The following is a 21,105-nucleotide window of genomic DNA, read 5'->3' on the forward strand; positions in this document are numbered from 1 at the left end:
GAATACAAGAGCAGGGCAGGTTATGCTTCAACTGTATAAAACACTAGTTAGGCCTCAGCTAGAGTACTGCGTGTAGTTCTGGTCACCACATTACAGGAAAGATGTGATTGCACTAGAGAGGGTACAGAGGAGATTTACAAGGATGTTGCTGGGAGTAGAGAATCTTAGCTATGAGGAAAGACTGGATAGGCTGGGTCTGTTTTCCTTGGAACAGAGGAGGCTGAGGGGAGACCTTATTGAGGTGTATAAAATTATGAGGGGCCTAGATAAAGTGGATAGAAAGGACCTATATCTCTTAGCAAAGAGGTCAAAAACCAGGGGGCACAGATTTAAAGTAATTGGCGGAAGGTTTAGAGGGCATTTAAGAGGAAATTTCTTCACCCAGAGGGTTGTGGGGGTCTGGAACTCACTGCCTGAAAGGGTGGTAGAGGCAGGAATCCTAACCACATTTAAAAAGTACTTGGATGTGTACTTGGGATGCTCTAACCTGCAGGGCTACAGACCAAGAGCTGGGAAGTGGGATTAGGCTGGATAGCTCTTTGTTGGCCGGCGCGGACACGATGGGCCAAAATGGCCTCCTTCCGTGCTGTAACTTTCTATGAATCTAGGATTCTGCAAGGAATCAACTAACATCGACAGGGATGGGAGGGAGACCTGAGCCTGGGGATGGAGTAGTGAGAGAATCACTCCCAGTGACTGTGTCGGGAATCCTGGGGATCGCTCCCGGTGCCTGGGCGGGGAATCCCGGGATCACACCCGATGACGGGGCGGCAGTAATATCCTTCTTCTGGGTTTCTGATGAATTTATGGTGAAAGGTGGGGGTTTATTATTGTCCATCAGTAGTTTGGTTGTGGAGATGGGGGTTGGTTATTGCCCATCAGTAGTTGGCTTGAGGAGATGGGGCTTGGTTATTGCCCATCAGTAGTTCGGTTGTGGAGATGGGGGTTGGGTATTGCCCATCAGTAGTTGGATTGAGGAGATGGGGGTTGATCTTTGCCCATCGGTAGTTGGATTGAGGAGATGGGGGTTGATCTTTGCCCATCAGTAGTTGGGTTGAGGAGATGGGGGTTGGGTATTGCCCATCAGTAGTTGGATTGAGGAGATGAGGGTTGGTTATTGCCCATCAGTAGTTCGGTTGTGGAGATGGGGGTTGGGTATTGCCCATCAGTAGTTGGGTTGAGGAGATGGGGGTTGGGTATTGCCCATCAGTAGTTGGATTGAGGAGATGGGGGTTGATCTTTGCCCATCGGTAGTTGGGTTGAGGAGTTGGGGGTTGGTTATTGCCCATCAGTAGTTGGGTTGAGGAGATGAGGGTTGGTTATTGTCCATCAGTAGCTGGGTTGAGGAGATGGGGGTTGGTTATTGCCCATCGGTGGTTGGGTTGAGGAGATGGGGGTTGGTTATTGCCCATCAGTAGCTGGGTTGAGGAGATGGGGGTTGGTTATTGCCCATCGGTGGTTGGGTTGAGGAGATGGGGGTTGGTTATTGTCCATTGGTAGTTGGGTTGAGGAGATGGGGGTTGGTTATTGCACATCAGTAATTGGGTTGAGGAGATGAGGGTTGGTTATTGCCCATCGGTGGTTGGGTTGAGGAGATGGGGGTTGGTTATTGTCCATTGGTAGTTGGGTTGAGGAGATGGGGGTTGGTTATTGCACATCAGTAGTTGGGTTGAGGAGATGAGGGTTGGTTATTGCCCATCGGTGGTTGGGTTGAGGAGATGGGGGTTGGTTATTGTCCATTGGTAGTTGGGTTGAGGAGATGGGGGTTGGTTATTGCACATCAGTAGTTGGGTTGAGGAGATGGGGGTTGGTTATTGCCCATCAGTAGTTGGGTTGAGGAGATGGGGGTTGGTTATTGTCCATCGGTGGTTGGGTTGAGGAGATGGGGGTTGGTTATTGTCCATCGGTGGTTGGGTTGAGGAGATGGGGGTTGATTATTGCCCATCGGTGGTTGGGTTGAGGAGATGGGGGTTGGTTATTGCCCATCAGTAGTTGGGTTGAGGAGATGGGGGTTTCCTATGTCCATTGATAGTTGAGTTGAAGAGATGGGGGTTGATTATTGTCCATCAGTAGCTGAGTTGAGGAGATGGGGGCTTCCTTTGTCCATTGGTAATTGGGTTGAGGAGATGAGGGTTGGTTATTGCCAATCGGTTTCCTGATTGAGCGATTGGCCATTTCAGAGAGCTTTAATGGTGTGGAGCTGGAGTCAGTGTTGGCCACAATGGGGAGGACGGCCGGACTGAAGGACATCAGTGAACCAGTTTGCCTGATCACATTTTCTAGTACAGGAGAGTTTGCTGCAGCCAAGCTGTTGTAGTTAGTGTGGAAGATTGGGCCGGGTGTGGTGTATCCACAAGCTCAGGTAGGCGTTAAACATCCCACAGCAACTATTGGAAGAGCAGGGAAGGTCTCCCTGGTGTCCTGGGGCAAACATTTCTCCCTTAACCAACACCAACCAGAGAAACAGATTAACCAGGCATTCACCTCATGGCTGTTTGTGAGATCTTGCTGTGCACAAAACAGCTGTCATGTTTGTCTACATAACAATGGTGACCACACAAGCCACTTATTGGCTGAGAAACACTTTAGGAGCCAAGAATGTGACAGGTGCCGTATGAATGCAAGTTTTTTTTTAGCAACTAGATATTAGCTTTATCCACAGCTCCATAGCTAAGGGTTTTGTTGATCAGGATAGGAGCCTGGAGTTGGTTCCTATCACTCAATACACACACACACGGAAAGATGGAGACAGATGTAAGCTAGCTTTATTGAGTTTCAACTTGTGATTCCTAACCTATCACGATGCACTTCAGACATCGCACCATTTTTCAGTAAGTCATACATTCATCCCGACCTCAATACATCGCACAGCAGCTTGGACAAGTAAAACATTGACCCAGGGTCACTCTGACAGGAGGGCTGGACTCCCCTCACCATCACCCCCACCCCACCCCCAAGCACCGTCACGCCCACCACCCTCCCCTCCCACAAGCACCTAAAGGAACCCCTGAAATGAATCATGGGTAATATACAGCCCATCACGAGCCAGGAAGCACCATCATACAGGGTACTGAATTTGGATGATCAGCCATGATCTTATTGAATGGCAGAGCAGGCTCGAGGGGCCGAATGGCCTACTCCTGCTCCTATCTTCTATGTTTCTATATCCCACAATGCACAGGAGCCTCCACGATCAGAGGCAGAGTCTTCGCTGCTGATCACCCATGGGCAGTGGGCACTGCAGGGGACATCTCAACCCGCGTAGCCAACACAAAAAGGCCGAAGAGCAGCCGCTGAGCTGGCCCAAGCTGCTGGACAATGAAAGCAGGGACGGAAGGAATGCAAGACCTCAGTCCCGTGGCCATTGCTCCCTTTCGACTGAATTGGAAGCGGCCACAAAGGGGGCGACACACCTTCACATGGCCATGAACAAGGTGATGGGGCAATGGTCGGAGCCCATGGCCTTCGAGCGGATCTTGCTGTCACACAGGCAAGGGAGCAGAGCCTTGGACAACACAAAGTAGTCCAGGCGCCAGCCCACGTTCTTGGCCCTGCAGTTGCCCATGTATGTCCAGAAGGTGTAGGCATGGGAGGTGTCGGGGTACAGGTGGCGGTAGCTGTCGATGAAACCGTCGCCAAGCAGAGCGCCGAAGCCCTGCCTCTCCTCCTGCGTGAAGCCCGCCGATTTCTTGTTCGTTTTGGGGTTCTTGAGGTCAATCTCCTGGTGAGCGACATTGAGGTCTCCACACAGGACGAGGGGCTTCTTGCTCTCCAGCCCCTTCAGGTAGGCGAGGAAATCCACATCCCAGGTCTTACGGTAATCCAGACGCACCAGGCCACGGCCAGAATTCGGCACGTACGCAGTGACCAGGAAGTACTTGTTAAACTCCACAGTGATGACCCGGCCTTCGCAATCATGCTCTTCAACTCCTAGCAACCAGTGCAAAAAGACACAAAGGGATTGGCCCATTAGGGTTATATACAATGGCAGCGATTGGCCCATTAGGGTTATATACAATGGCAGCGATTGGCCCATTAGGGTTATATACAATGGCAGCGATTGGCCCATTAGGGTTATATACAATGGCAGCGATTGGCCCATTAGGGTTATATACAATGGCAGCGATTGGCCCATTAGGGTTATATACAATGGCAGCGATTGGCCCATTAGGGTTATATACAATGGCAGCGATTGGCCCATTAGGATTATATACAACACCCATTTATCCAGCGCCTTTAATGTAGTAAAACGTCCCAAGGTGCTTCACAGGAGCGTAAATCAGACACAAATTGGACACCGAGCCACAAAGACAGATGGGCAGGTGACCAAAAGCTGGGTCAAAGAGGAAGGTTCGAAGGAGGAGAGGCGGAAAGATTGAGGGAGGGAATTCCAGAGCTCGGGACCCAGGCAGCTGAAGGCACGGCCGCCAATGGTGGAGCGATGGAAATCGGGGGATGCGCAAGAGGCCGGAATTGGAGGAGCGCAGAGATCTCGGGGGGGTTGTAGGGCCGGAGGAGGTTACAGAGATAGGGAGGGGGGGGCGAGGCCATGGAGGGATTTGATTCATAGAATCTTATGGAACCAGAAGGAGGCCATTCGGCCCGTCGTGCCTGTGCCGGCTCTTTGAAAGAGCTCTCCAATTAGTCCCAGCTTTATCCCCATTACCCTGCAACTTCCCAGTGCCTCCTCTTTCAGGTGGTGCGTTCCAGATCACAGCAACCCTCCTTCCCCTCGAGTTCTTCTGCTAATTATTTGAAATCTGTGACCTCTGGTTAACGACACACTTGCCAATGGAAACCGTTTCTCCCTACCTGCTCTGTCAAAACCCCCACCTCTATTAGACCTCCCCTTAACCAGCTCAGCTCGAAAGCAGAACAATCCCAGCTTCTCCACATAACTGAACTACCTCAATCCTGGGAAACCCCCTCTGCAGCGCACGGACACCCTTCCAAAAGGATGAGAATTTAAAAATCCTTCTACACAAGGATGAGAAATTATAAATGGAGGTGTTGCCGGACTGGAATTGGTGCATTACAGGAGCTAGATCCCCGTCACCAACAGGGAGAGACTGAAAGGACCACATCCCTGTCAGAGACCCCGAGACACCAACAGGGAGAGACTGAAAGGGCCACATCCCTGTCAGAGACCGGGACACCAACAGGGGGAGACAGAAAGGACCACATCCCTGTCAGAGACCCCGAGACACCAACAGGGAGAGACTGAAAGGGCCACATCCCCGTCAGAGACCCCGAGACACCAACAGGGAGAGACTGAAAGGACCACATCCCCGTCAGAGACCGGGACACCAACAGGGGGAGACTGAAAGGGCCACATCCCTGTCAGAGACCCCGAGACACCAACAGGGGGAGACTGAAAGGACCACATCCCCGTCAGACCCCGAGACACCAACAGGGGGAGACTGAAAGGACCACATCCCTGTCAGAGACCCCGAGACACCAACAGGGAGAGACTGAAAGGACCACATCCCCGTCAGACCCCGAGACACCAACAGGGAGAGACTGAAAGGACCACATCCCTGTCAGAGACCCCGGGACACCAACAGGGAGAGACTGAAAGGACCACATCCCTGTCAGAGACTGGGACACCAACAGGGAGAGACTGAAAGGACCACATCCCCGTCAGAGACCGGGACACCAACAGGGAGAGACTGAAAGGACCACATCCCTGTCAGAGACCCCGAGACACCAACAGGGGGAGACTGAAAGGACCACATCCCTGTCAGAGACCAGGACACCAACAGGGGGAGACTGAAAGGGCCACATCCCTGTCAGAGACCCCGAGACACCAACAGGGAGAGACTGAAAGGACCACATCCCTGTCAGAGACCAGGACACCAACAGGGGGAGACTGAAAGGGCCACATCCCTGTCAGAGACCCCGGGACACCAACAGGGAGAGACTGAAAGGACCACATCCCTGTCAGAGACCCCGGGACACCAACAGGGAGAGACTGAAAGGACCACATCCCTGTCAGAGACTGGGACACCAACAGGGGGAGACTGAAAGGACCACATCCCTGTCAGAGACCCCGAGACACCAACAGGGAGAGACTGAAAGGACCACATCCCCGTCAGAGACCGGGACACCAACAGGGGGAGACTGAAAGGACCACATCCCTGTCAGAGACCCCGGGACACCAACAGGGAGAGACTGAAAGGACCACATCCCTGTCAGAGACTGGGACACCAACAGGGAGAGACTGAAAGGACCACATCCCTGTCAGAGACTGGGACACCAACAGGGGGAGACTGAAAGGACCACATCCCTGTCAGAGACCCCGAGACACCAACAGGGAGAGACTGAAAGGACCACATCCCCGTCAGAGACCGGGACACCAACAGGGGGAGACTGAAAGGACCACATCCCCGTCAGAGACCGGGACACCAACAGGGGGAGACTGAAAGGACCACATCCCTGTCAGAGACCCCGAGACACCAACAGGGAGAGACTGAAAGGACCACATCCCTGTCAGACCCCGAGACACCAACAGGGGGAGACTGAAAGGACCACATCCCTGTCAGAGACCCCGAGACACCAACAGGGGGAGACTGAAAGGACCACATCCCTGTCAGAGACCGGGACACCAACAGGGAGAGACTGAAAGGACCACATCCCTGTCAGAGACCCCGGGACACCAACAGGGAGAGACTGAAAGGACCACATCCCTGTCAGAGACCCCGGGACACCAACAGGGGGAGACTGAAAGGACCACATCCCTGTCAGAGACCGGGACACCAACAGGGAGAGACTGAAAGGACCACATCCCTGTCAGAGACCGGGACACCAACAGGGGGAGACTGAAAGGACCACATCCCTGTCAGAGACCGGGACACCAACAGGGAGAGACTGAAAGGACCACATCCCTGTCAGAGACCGGGACACCAACAGGGAGAGACTGAAAGGACCACATCCCTGTCAGAGACCCCGGGACACCAACAGGGGGAGACTGAAAGGACCACATCCCTGTCAGAGACCGGGACACCAACAGGGAGAGACTGAAAGGACCACATCCCTGTCAGAGACCCCGGGACACCAACAGGGAGAGACTGAAAGGACCACATCCCTGTCAGAGACCGGGACACCAACAGGGGGAGACTGAAAGGACCACATCCCTGTCAGAGACCCCGAGACACCAACAGGGAGAGACTGAAAGGACCACATCCCTGTCAGAGACCGGGACACCAACAGGGGGAGACTGAAAGGACCACATCCCTGTCAGAGACCGGGACACCAACAGGGGGAGACTGAAAGGGCCACATCCCTGTCAGAGACCCCGAGACACCAACAGGGGGAGACTGAAAGGACCACATCCCTGTCAGAGACCCCGAGACACCAACAGGGGGAGACTGAAAGGACCACATCCCTGTCAGAGACCCCGAGACACCAACAGGGGGAGACTGAAAGGGCCACATCCCTGTCAGAGACCGGGACACCAACAGGGGGAGACTGAAAGGACCACATCCCTGTCAGAGACCCCGAGACACCAACAGGGGGAGACTGAAAGGACCACATCCCTGTCAGAGACCCCGAGACACCAACAGGGAGAGACTGAAAGGACCACATCCCTGTCAGAGACCCCGAGACACCAACAGGGAGAGACTGAAAGGACCACATCCCTGTCAGAGACCCCGAGACACCAACAGGGGGAGACTGAAAGGACCACATCCCTGTCAGAGACCGGGACACCAACAGGGGGAGACTGAAAGGACCACATCCCTGTCAGAGACCCCGAGACACCAACAGGGGGAGACTGAAAGGACCACATCCCTGTCAGAGACCCCGAGACACCAACAGGGGGAGACTGAAAGGACCACATCCCTGTCAGAGACCGAGACACCAACAGGGAGAGACTGAAAGGACCACAACCCCGTCAGAGACCCCGAGACACCAACAGGGAGAGACTGAAAGGACCACATCCCTGTCAGAGACCGAGACACCAACAGGGGGAGACTGAAAGGACCACATCCCTGTCAGAGACCCCGGGACACCAACAGGGGGAGACTGAAAGGACCACATCCCTGTCAGAGACCCCGGGACACCAACAGGGAGAGACTGAAAGGACCACATCCCTGTCAGAGACCAGGACACCAACAGGGGGAGACTGAAAGGACCACATCCCTGTCAGAGACCCCGGGACACCAACAGGGAGAGACTGAAAGGACCACATCCCTGTCAGAGACCCCGAGACACCAACAGGGGGAGACTGAAAGGGCCACATCCCTGTCAGAGACCGGGACACCAACAGGGGGAGACTGAAAGGACCACATCCCTGTCAGAGACTGGGACACCAACAGGGGGAGACTGAAAGGGCCACATCCCTGTCAGAGACCCCGAGACACCAACAGGGAGAGACTGAAAGGACCACATCCCTGTCAGAGACCGGGACACCAACAGGGGGAGACTGAAAGGACCACATCCCTGTCAGAGACTGGGACACCAACAGGGGGAGACTGAAAGGGCCACATCCCTGTCAGAGACCCCGAGACACCAACAGGGGGAGACTGAAAGGACCACATCCCTGTCAGAGACCGGGACACCAACAGGGAGAGACTGAAAGGACCACATCCCTGTCAGAGACCCCGAGACACCAACAGGGGGAGACTGAAAGGACCACATCCCTGTCAGAGACCCCGGGACACCAACAGGGGGAGACTGAAAGGACCACATCCCTGTCAGAGACCCCGAGACACCAACAGGGGGAGACTGAAAGGACCACATCCCTGTCAGAGACCCCGGGACACCAACAGGGGGAGACTGAAAGGACCACATCCCTGTCAGAGACCCCGGGACACCAACAGGGAGAGACTGAAAGGGCCACATCCCTGTCAGAGACCGGGACACCAACAGGGAGAGACTGAAAGGGCCACATCCCTGTCAGAGACTGGGACACCAACAGGGAGAGACTGAAAGGACCACATCCCTGTCAGAGACCGGGACACCAACAGGGAGAGACTGAAAGGGCCACATCCCTGTCAGAGACCGGGACACCAACAGGGGGAGACTGAAAGGGCCACATCCCTGTCAGAGACCCCGGGACACCAACAGGGAGAGACTGAAAGGGCCACATCCCTGTCAGAGACTGGGACACCAACAGGGGGAGACTGAAAGGACCACATCCCTGTCAGAGACCCCGAGACACCAACAGGGAGAGACTGAAAGGACCACATCCCTGTCAGAGACCGGGACACCAACAGGGAGAGACTGAAAGGGCCACATCCCTGTCAGAGACCGGGACACCAACAGGGGGAGACTGAAAGGACCACATCCCTGTCAGAGACCGGGACACCAACAGGGGGAGACTGAAAGGGCCACATCCCTGTCAGAGACCGGGACACCAACAGGGGGAGACTGAAAGGACCACATCCCTGTCAGAGACCCCGAGACACCAACAGGGAGAGACTGAAAGGGCCACATCCCTGTCAGAGACCCCGAGACACCAACAGGGGGAGACTGAAAGGGCCACATCCCTGTCAGAGACCGGGACACCAACAGGGAGAGACTGAAAGGGCCACATCCCTGTCAGAGACCCCGAGACACCAACAGGGGGAGACTGAAAGGACCACATCCCTGTCAGAGACCGGGACACCAACAGGGGGAGACTGAAAGGACCACATCCCTGTCAGAGACCCCGAGACACCAACAGGGGGAGACTGAAAGGACCACATCCCTGTCAGAGACCCCGAGACACCAACAGGGGGAGACTGAAAGGACCACATCCCTGTCAGAGACCCCGAGACACCAACAGGGAGAGACTGAAAGGACCACATCCCTGTCAGAGACTGGGACACCAACAGGGGGAGACTGAAAGGACCACATCCCCGTCAGAGACCCCGAGACACCAACAGGGAGAGACTGAAAGGACCACATCCCCGTCAGAGACCGGGACACCAACAGGGGGAGACTGAAAGGACCACATCCCTGTCAGAGACCGGGACACCAACAGGGGGAGACTGAAAGGACCACATCCCTGTCAGAGACCCCGAGACACCAACAGGGAGAGACTGAAAGGACCACATCCCTGTCAGAGACCCCGGGACACCAACAGGGAGAGACTGAAAGGACCACATCCCTGTCAGAGACCCCGAGACACCAACAGGGAGAGACTGAAAGGACCACATCCCTGTCAGAGACCCCGAGACACCAACAGGGGGAGACTGAAAGGACCACATCCCTGTCAGAGACCGGGACACCAACAGGGAGAGACTGAAAGGACCACATCCCTGTCAGAGACCGGGACACCAACAGGTGGAGACTGAAAGGACCACATCCCCGTCAGAGACCCCGAGACACCAACAGGGAGAGACTGAAAGGACCACATCCCCGTCAGAGACCCCGAGACACCAACAGGGAGAGACTGAAAGGACCACATCCCTGTCAGAGACCGGGACACCAACAGGGAGAGACTGAAAGGACCACATCCCCGTCAGAGACCCCGAGACACCAACAGGGGGAGACTGAAAGGGCCACATCCCTGTCAGAGACCCCGAGACACCAACAGGGGGAGACTGAAAGGACCACATCCCTGTCAGAGACCCCGGGACACCAACAGGGGGAGACTGAAAGGACCACATCCCTGTCAGAGACCGGGACACCAACAGGGGGAGACTGAAAGGACCACATCCCTGTCAGAGACCGAGACACCAACAGGGGGAGACTGAAAGGGCCACATCCCTGTCAGAGACTGGGACACCAACAGGGGGAGACTGAAAGGACCACATCCCTGTCAGAGACCGGGACACCAACAGGGGGAGACTGAAAGGACCACATCCCTGTCAGAGACCCCGGGACACCAACAGGGGGAGACTGAAAGGACCACATCCCTGTCAGAGACCGGGACACCAACAGGGGGAGACTGAAAGGACCACATCCCTGTCAGAGACCGAGACACCAACAGGGGGAGACTGAAAGGGCCACATCCCTGTCAGAGACCCCGGGACACCAACAGGGAGAGACTGAAAGGACCACATCCCTGTCAGAGACCGGGACACCAACAGGGGGAGACTGAAAGGACCACATCCCTGTCAGAGACCGAGACACCAACAGGGGGAGACTGAAAGGACCACATCCCTGTCAGAGACTGGGACACCAACAGGGGAGACTGAAAGGACCACATCCCTGTCAGAGACCGAGACACCAACACGGAGAGACTGAAAGGACCACATCCCTGTCAGAGACCCCGGGACACCAACAGGGGGAGACTGAAAGGACCACATCCCTGTCAGAGACTGGGACACCAACAGGGGGAGACTGAAAGGACCACATCCCTGTCAGAGACCGGGACACCAACAGGGAGAGACTGAAAGGACCACATCCCTGTCAGAGACCGGGACACCAACAGGGAGAGACTGAAAGGACCACATCCCTGTCAGAGACCGGGACACCAACAGGGAGAGACTGAAAGGGCCACATCCCTGTCAGAGACCCCGAGACACCAACAGGGGGAGACTGAAAGGACCACATCCCTGTCAGAGACTGGGACACCAACAGGGAGAGACTGAAAGGACCACATCCCTGTCAGAGACCCCGAGACACCAACAGGGGGAGACTGAAAGGACCACATCCCTGTCAGAGACCCCGAGACACCAACAGGGGGAGACTGAAAGGACCACATCCCTGTCAGAGACCCCGAGACACCAACAGGGGGAGACTGAAAGGACCACATCCCTGTCAGAGACCCCGAGACACCAACAGGGGGAGACTGAAAGGACCACATCCCTGTCAGAGACCCCGAGACACCAACAGGGAGAGACTGAAAGGACCACATCCCTGTCAGAGACCCCGAGACACCAACAGGGAGAGACTGAAAGGACCACATCCCTGTCAGAGACTGGGACACCAACAGGGGGAGACTGAAAGGACCACATCCCTGTCAGAGACCCCGAGACACCAACAGGGAGAGACTGAAAGGACCACATCCCTGTCAGAGACTGGGACACCAACACGGAGAGACTGAAAGGACCACATCCCCGTCAGAGACCCCGAGACACCAACAGGGAGAGACTGAAAGGACCACATCCCCGTCAGAGACCGGGACACCAACAGGGAGAGACTGAAAGGACCACATCCCTGTCAGAGACCCCGAGACACCAACAGGGGGAGACTGAAAGGACCACATCCCTGTCAGAGACCGGGACACCAACAGGGAGAGACTGAAAGGACCACATCCCTGTCAGAGACCAGGACACCAACAGGGGGAGACTGAAAGGACCACATCCCTGTCAGAGACCAGGACACCAACAGGGGGAGACTGAAAGGACCACATCCCTGTCAGAGAATGGTAGTAAGTTGGTTCTGTTACAGGACTAGGAATCCAGAGTCGTGAGTTCCAATCCCACCACGGCAGCTGTGGAATTTAAATTCAGTGAATTAAATAAATCTGGAATAATGACAGCAATGTGGTGGACTCTGACCTGCCCTGTGGAATGGCCGTGCCAGCCGCTCCGTCGTACACAACCGCTACGAATAATAAAACCGGACGGACCAGCCGGCATCAACCTCGGCACCGGCTTTGGATACGACAGCGGCACACCCAGTCCTGTCGACCCTGCAAAGTCCTCCTCACTAACTTCTGGGAACTTGTGCCAAAATTGGGAGAGCTGTCCCAGACAGTCATACTCACAGAATCATACCTTCCAGCCAATGTTCCCAGAGTCCTCCATCTCCATCACTGTCCTGTCCCATTGGATATTTGCAACCATCTTCAGCCAGAAGTGCCGAGTAGATGATCCATATCGGCCTCCTCCCGAGTTCTCCACCATCACAGAAGCCAGTCTTCAGCCAATTTGATTCACTCCACGTGATATCAAGAAACGGCTGAGCACACAATGGCAGGTTACATTCACGCCACAGAAGCGTGTGTTGGACTATCTCCAACAAGCGAGAGTCTAACCACTGCCCCTTGACATTCAACGACATTACCATCGCCGAATCCCCCACCATCAACATCCTGGGTGTTACCATTGACCAGAAACTTAACTGGACCAGCCACATAAATACTGTGGCAACAAGAGCAGGTCAGAGGCTGGGTATTCTGCGGCGAGTGTCTCACCTCCTGACTCCCCAAAGCACAAGCCGGGAGTGTGATGGAACACTCTCCACTTGCCTGGATGAGTGCAGCTCCAACAACACTCAAGAAGCTCGACACCATCCAGGACAAAGCAGCCCGCTTGATTGGCACCCCATCCACCACCTTAAACATTCACTCCCTCCACCACCGGCGCACCGTGGCTGCAGTGTGTACCATCTACAAGATGCACTGGAGCAACTCGCCAAGGCTTCTTCGGCAGCACCTCCCAAACCCGCGACCTCTCCCACCTAGAAGGACAAGGGCAGCAGGCGCATGGGAACACCACCACCTCCAAGTTCCCCTCCAAGACACACCATCCTGACTTCGAAAAATATCGGCCGATCCTTCATCATCGCTGGGTCAAAATCCTGGAACTCCCTCCCTAACAGCACTGTGCGAGTACCTTCACCACACGGACTGCAGCGGCTCACCACCACCTTCTCAAGGGCAATTAGGGATGGGCAATAAATGCCGGCCTTACCAGTGACACCCACATCCCAGGAACAAATGAAAAAAAGACCCTGAGACACCAACAGGGAGGGACGAAAGGAAGCACCTTCCCATGGGAAACAGAGGGTAAATAGAGAAGAGGTGGGGCTGTGTCACTCACCGATTCCGAAAGTGACGTTTAGAGGTTTGACTTTGCACAGTATTCCCACGCCACTGTAGCCCTCCTTAGTCTGAGACGAGGCCCAGTATTGGTGTGGGTATTCGGGCATGTCCTTCACATCCGATGGCAGCTGTTTCTCTGCACACTTGGTCTCCTGGAGGCATAGGATGTCAGGAGCTTCCGCATTCACCCACTGCAACAGGGAATACACAGACAGTCTCAGGGAGAATCACTGACCAGAGAGGCGACGGCCAACAGCCCCGGTCATCACCTCCCACCCCACCCTAGAGAATCACTGACCAGAGGAGAGGCGACGGCCAACAGCCCCGGTCATCACCTCCCACCCCACCCTAGAGAATCACTGACCAGAGGAGAGGCGACGGCCAACAGCCCCGGTCATCACCTCCCACCCCACCCTAGAGAATGGCAGCTCACTGACACCGGGTTCAAATATCAGTGAGGAGATGCACCATCCCCTTTAACCCCAGGCACTCCCTCCCCTTTAACCCCAGGCGCTCCCTCCCCTTTAACCCCAGGCACTCCCTCCCCATTAACCCCAGGCACTCCCTCCCCTTTAACACCAGGCGCTCCCTCCCCTTTAACCCCAGGCGCTCCTTCCCCTTTAACCCCAGGCGCTCCCTCCCCTTTAACCCCAGGCGCTCCCTCCCCTTTAACCCCAGGCACTCCCTCCCCTTTAACCCCAGGCACTCCCTCCCCTTTAACCCCAGGCACTCCCTCCCCTTTAACCGCAGGCGCGCCCTCCCCTTTAACCGCAGGCGCGCCCTCCCCTTTAACCCCAGGCACTCCCTCCCCTTTAACCGCAGGCGCGCCCTCCCCTTTAACCCCAGGCACTCCCTCCCCTTTAACGCCAGGCGCTCCCTCCCCTTTAACCCCAGGCGCTCCCTCCCCTTTAACCCCAGGCGCTCCCTCCCCTTTAACCCCAGGCGCTCCCTCCCCTTTAACCCCAGGCGCTCCCTCCCCTTTAACCCCAGGCGCTCCCTCCCCTTTAACGCCAGGCGCGCCCTCCCCTTTAACCCCAGGCACTCCCTCCCCTTTAACCCCAGGCACTCCCTCCCCTTTAACCCCAGGCACTCCCTCCCCTTTAACCCCAGGCACTCCCTCCCCTTTAACCCCAGGCGCTCCCTCCCCTTTAACCCCAGGCACTCCCTCCCCTTTAACCCCAGGCGCTCCCTCCCCTTTAACCCCAGGCGCTCCCTCCCCTTTAACCCCAGGCGCTCCCTCCCCTTTAACCCCAGGCACTCCCTCCCCTTTAACCCCAGGCACTCCCTCCCCTTTAACCCCAGGCACATCGTCCCCTTTAAACCCAGACAGGGAGGGCGGAATATAGTCAGACAGCACTGGGGAGCGCTGCGATGGGTAAGGTGCAGTGACTTTAGGGTTAAGGTCATGGAGTTAGGGGGTCAGGGCGTTGGGGTCAGGAAGTGGGCCCCCAGGCCCTACCTCCAGGGTCAGGGAGTGGGCCCCAGGCCCTACCTCCAGGGTCGGGGAGTGGGCCCCAGGCCCTACCTCCAGGGTCGGGGAGTGGGCCCCAGGCCCTACCTCCAGGGTCAGGAAGTGGGCCCCCAGGCCCTACCTCCAGGGTCAGGGAGTGGGCCCCAGGCCCTACCTCCAGGGTCGGGGAGTGGGCCCCAGGCCCTACCTCCAGGGTCGGGGAGTGGGCCCCAGGCCCTACCTCCAGGGTCAGGGAGTGGCCCCAGGCCCTACCTCCAGGGTCGGGGAGTGGGCCCCAGGCCCTACCTCCAGGGTCGGGGAGTGGGCCCCAGGCCCTACCTCCAGGGTCGGGGAGTGGGCCCCAGGTCCTACCTCCAGGGTCGGGGAGTGGGCCCCAGGCCCTACCTCCAGGGTCTGAGAGTGGGCCCCAGGCCCTACCTCCAGGGTCTGAGAGTGGGCCCCAGGCTCTACCTCCAGGGTCGGGGAGTGGGCCCAGTCCCTACCTCCAGGGTCGGGGAGTGGGCCCCAGGCCCTACCTCCAGGGTCGGGGAGTGGGCCCCAGGCCCTACCTCCAGGGTCGGGGAGTGGGCCCCAGGCCCTACCTCCAGGGTCGGGGAGTGGGCCCCAGGCCCTACCTCCAGGGTCGGGGAGTGGGCCCCAGGCCCTACCTCCAGGGTCGGGGAGAGGGCCCCAGGTCCTACCTCCAGGGTCAGGGAGTGGCCCCAGGCCCTACCTCCAGGGTCTGAGAGTGGGCCCCAGGCCCTACCACCAGGGTCGGGGAGTGGGCCCCAGGCCCTACCTCCAGGGTCGGGGAGTGGGCCCCAGGCCCTACCTCCAGGGTCGGGGAGTGGGCCCCAGGCCCTACCTCCAGGGTCGGGGAGTGGGCCCCAGGCCCTACCTCCAGGGTCGGGGAGTGGGCCCCAGGCCCTACCTCCAGGGTCGGGGAGTGGGCCCCAGGTCCTACCTCCAGGGTCTGAGAGTGGGCCCCAGGCCCTACCTCCAGGGTCAGGGAGTGGGCCCAGTCCCTACCTCCAAGCTGTTCTTTTTCACCCAGGCCCGGAGCCCGTCGACATTCCACGAGGTGATTTTTAGGTCACTCTGCTTCCCATCCTCTGTCACCAGCTTGTCCGGCGTGTTCTCAAAGGTGGCAACAGCATCGCCGTCCTTCGCAGTCCCATCGCCAGCCTTTGCCCCACCGCGTTTCGTCTTCTTGGTCACGAGCTCTGAGGGACAAACACAAACAATTATTCCTGATATGGGATAGACATCAAACCAACAGTTATACAGGTGTTGAATTTCTTGAGTGTGTCCGGGATAGTTTTCTACAACAACGTCCTCGAACCTACAAGGGGGCAAGCCGTATCAGAATTTAGTAATGAGCAACAGCCATGTGGTAAACCACTGTTTGTATTCCTGTTTGTATTCCACTGTGTACATGCCTGGACATGCCTCGGCTGACTCCTCCCACAGGTCCTAGTATAAAGGTGACTGCTCCCCAGCCCTTGTATCCTGGACCTGTCGACCACTCGAGGCAGACCTCCATTCTGTTGTTAATAAAAGCCTTTAGTTACTCTTCTAACTCTCGGTCTTTTATGAGTAATTGATAGCGCATCAAGCCAGATTTAGTTGACAGCCTAACTGTGCGTGAACATTTATCTAAAAGTGATAACATGATCTAGTTCAACGTAGCGTTTGAAAGGGAGAAACGCGAAACAGCTAAGATTCTAGATTTGGGTAAGGCCGACTTCAATGGGATGAGGCCGAGACTGTCCACAGTAAACTGGGCAAAACGACAGAAGATCAGGGGAAGTTGTTCAAAAAAGAATTTAAGGTGATACCGAACCCGTTTATACCCCTGAGGGGCAAGAGCTGTACTTGCCCAAAAAAACCCAGCCATGGAAGACTGGTGAGGTGAGGGACAGCATAAAACTAAGAGAAACAGTACCCACGGATTGGAGGGTAGCTAATGTTACCCCACTATTTAAAAAAGGTGGTAGAGAGAAAACGGGGAATCGGTAGTGGGGAAAATGCTAGAGTCCATTATAAAAGATGTAATAGCAGAGCACTTGGAAAACAGTGACAGGATCGGACAAAGTCAACATGGATTTACAAAAGGTAAATCGTGCTTGACTAATCTACTGGAATTTTTTGAGGATGTGACTGGTAGAATAGATAAGGGAGAACCAGTGGATCTGGTGTATTTGGACTTTCAATAGGCTTTCGATAAGGTCCCGCATAAGAGATTAGCGTGTAAAGTTAAAGCACATGGGATTGGGGGCAAGGTACTGACTTGGATAGAGAACTGGTTGGCAGACAGGAAGCAAAGAGTTGGAATAAACAGGTCTTTTTCCGAGTGACAGGCAGTGACTAGTGGGGTAGCGCAGGGATTGGTGCTAGGACCCCAGCTATTCACAATATATATTAATGATCTAGACGAGGGAACTAGATGTAATATCTCCAAGTTTGCAGACAACACAAAGCTGGGTGGGCGTGTGTGATGTGAGGAGGATGCAGAGAAACTCCAGTATGATTTGGACAGGTTGGGTGATTGGGCAGAAACATGGCAAATGCACTATAATGTGGATAAATGTGAGGTTATCCACTTTGGTGGCAAAAACAGGAAGGCAGATTATTATCTGAACGGCAATAGATTGGGAGAAGGGGAAGTGCAACGAGACCTGGGAGTCCTTGTGCACCAGTCGCTGAAGGTAAGCATGCAGGTGCAGCAGGCGGTTAGGGTTCGAGTACAGGAGCAAGGATGTCTTGCTGCAGTTGTACAGGGCCTTGGTGAGACCACATCTTGAGTATTGTGTGCAGTTTTGGTCGCCTTATCTGAGGAAGGATGTTCTTGCCATGGAGGGAGTGCAGCGAAGATTCACCAGGCTGATACCTGGGATGGCAGGAATGACGTATGAAGAGAGATTGGGTCGATTGGGCTTATATTCGCTGGAGTTTAGAAGAATGAGAGGGGATCTCATTGAAACGTATAAAATTCTAACAGGACGAGACAGACTAGATGCAGGAAGGATGTTCCTGATGGCGGGAGAGTCCAGAACCAGGGGTCACAGTGTAAAGATAAGGGGTAAGCCATTTAGGACAGAGATGAGGAGGAATTTATTCACCCAGAGAGCGGTGACCCTGTGGAATTCTCTACCACAGAGGGCGGTGGAGGCCAATTCATTAAATATATTCAAGAAGGAGTTAGATATATTTCTTAAGGCTAAAGGGATCAAGGGATATGGGGAAAAGGCAGGGACAGGGTACTGAATTTGGATGATCAGCCATGATCACATGAAATGGCGGAGCAGGCTCGAGGGGCCGAAGGGCCTACTCCTGCATTTCTATCCTCGGTTCTAAGGGACTGCCTAAGAAGATACCCCTGAGGGGCAGGAGCTCTACTTGGCAAAAAACCCAGCCATGTAAGACTAGAGGTGAGGGACAGCATGAAACTGAAAGAAAAAGCAGACAAAAATGCAAAAAATAGCACAGATCCTGGCGAATGGGAAAAAAAGATACAAAGAACAGCAAAGGGTCACAAAACAGGTAGTAAGAGCTACAAAAAGGGAGTATGAAAAGAAACTTGCAAGGGATATCAAAATCAACAAAAAGAATTTTTACAATTATATTATAGCCAGGAGCAATGTTGGCCCCATGTTAGCGGTGATATTGTCAATGATAAGGAAATGGCGGACATGTTGAATGACTTTGTGTCAGTGTTTACAGTAGAGGAAGAGGATAGCATGCCGGATGTCCCAAGGAAACTAATATTGAATCGGGGACAGGGACTCAATAAAATTATTGCTGATCTTCTACCTCAACTCCACCTCCCCGCACTATCCCCATATCCCCCCAAATTTATCGACCTCTGTCTTGAATATATCCTTGAAGAGCAGGAGTTCTCTCTGGTGTCCGAGGGCCAATCTTTATTCCTCAATCAACATCACTAAAGCAGATGATCTGGTCATGATCACACTGCTGTGTGTGGGAGCTTGCTGTGCGCAAATTGGCTTCTAGCGTTTCCTACATTACAACAGTGACTACACTTCAAAAAGTCCTTAATTGGCTGTAAAGCGCTTTGGGACGTCTGGTGGGTGTGAAAGGCACCAGATATAGTTCGTTCTTGCTCAAAAAATTTCTCCTCATCTCAGTCCTAACTGGCCAACCCACTTATTCTGAGACTGTGACCCCTGGTTCTAGACTCCTCAGCCAGGGGAAACATCCTCTCAGCATTAACCCTGTCAAGCTCCTTAAAAATGTTATGTTTCAATGAGATCACCTCTCATTCTTCTAAACTCTAGAGAATATAGGCCTAGTCTACTCAATCTCTCCTGATAGGACAATCCCCCCATCCCAGGAACCAGTCTGGTGAACCTTCGTTGCACTCCCTCTATGGCAAGTATATCCTTCCTTAGGTAAGGAGACCAAAACTGTACACAATACTCCAGGTGTGGTCTCACCAGGGCCCTATATAATTACAGTAAGAGGTCTTTACTCTTATACACACAGGCACACACAAGAACAAGAACAACTTGTATTTATATAGCACGTTTAACATAGTAGAATGTCCCAAAGTGCTTCATAGGAGTATTATCAAACAAAAAATGACACCGAGCCACAGAAGGAGAAATTAGGACAGGTGACCAAAAGCTGGGTCACAGAGGTCGGTTTTAAGGAGCGTCTTAAAGGAGGAGAGAGAGGCGGAGAGGTTTAGGGAGGGAATTCCAGAGCTCAGGGCCTCGGCAGCTGAAGGCACGGCCGCCAATGGTGGAGGAATGCAAATCAGGGGGGACATGCGTAAGAGGCCAGAATAGGAGGAACGCAGAGATCTCAGGGGGTGGTGGGGCTGAAGGAGATTACAGAGATAGGGAGGGGGCGAGGGCCATGGGCAGATTGGAAAACCAGGATGAGAATTTTGAAATCGAGGCGCTGCCGATGTAGGTCAGCGAACACAGGGGTGATGGGTGAACGGGACTGGGTGTGAGTTAGGACACGGGGCAGCGAGCACAGGGGGTGATGGGTGAACGGGACTGGGTATGAGTTAGGACACGGGGCAGCGAGCACAGGGGGTGATGGGTGAACGGGACTGGGTGTGAGTTAGGACACGGGGCAGTGAGCACAGGGGGTGATGGGTGAACGGGGCAGTGAGCACAGGGGGTGATGGGTGAACGGGACTGGGTGTGAGTTAGGACACGGGGCAGTGAGCACAGGGGGTGATGGGTGAACGGGACTGGGTGTGAGTTAGGACACGGGGCAGTGAGCACAGGGGTGATGGGTGAACGGGACTGGGTGTGAGTTAGGACACGGGGCAGTGAGCACAGTGGGTGATGGGTTGAACGGGACTGGGTGTGAGTTAGGACACGGGGCAGTGAGCACAGGGGGTGATGGGGTGAACGGGACTGGGTGTGAGTTAGGACACGGGGCAGTGAGCACAGGGGGTGATGGGTGAACGGGACTGGGTGTGAGTTAGGACACGGGGCAGTGAGCACAGGGGGTGATGGGTGAACGGGACTGGGTGCGAGTTAGGACACGGGGCACTGAGCACAGGGGGTGATGGGGTGAACGGGACTGGGTGTGAGTCTAGGACACGGGGGCAGTGAGCACAGGGGGTGATGGGTGAACGGGACTGGGTGTGAGTTAGGACACGGGGCAGTGAGCACAGGGGGTGATGGGTGAACGGGACTGGGTGTGAGTTAGGACACGGGGGCAGTGAGCACAGGGGGTGATGGGTGAACGGGACTGGGTGTGAGTTAGGACACGGGGCAGTGAGCACAGTGGGTGATGGGTGAACGGGACTGGGTGTGAGTTAGGACACGGGGCAGTGAGCACAGGGGGTGATGGGTGAACGGGACTGGGTGTGAGTTAGGACACGGGGCAGTGAGCACAGGGGGTGATGGGTGAACGGGACTGGGTGTGAGTTAGGACACGGGGCAGTGAGCACAGGGGGTGATGGGTGAAC

At 55.2% G+C, this 21,105-nt stretch overlaps 1 protein-coding gene across 1 annotated transcript; it reads right to left on the bottom strand.

Annotated features, from left to right (window-relative positions):
* Positions 1-2,748: 2,748 nt before the first annotated feature.
* apex1 (APEX nuclease (multifunctional DNA repair enzyme) 1) lies at positions 2,749-16,511 on the bottom strand (the record flags this gene model as incomplete). Its single annotated transcript, XM_085977957.1, has 3 exons — positions 2,749-3,930; positions 13,698-13,890; positions 16,179-16,511. Coding segments are annotated over 3 exons (1,041 nt in total), but the record flags the coding sequence as incomplete, so codon positions are not given.
* Positions 16,512-21,105: the final 4,594 nt, after the last annotated feature.

Source organism: Somniosus microcephalus, unplaced genomic scaffold (assembly GCF_052327205.1).
Source record: "Somniosus microcephalus isolate GS21.2 unplaced genomic scaffold, FLI_Smic_1.0 unresolved_chr5, whole genome shotgun sequence".
Lineage (NCBI taxonomy): Eukaryota > Metazoa > Chordata > Chondrichthyes > Squaliformes > Somniosidae > Somniosus > Somniosus microcephalus.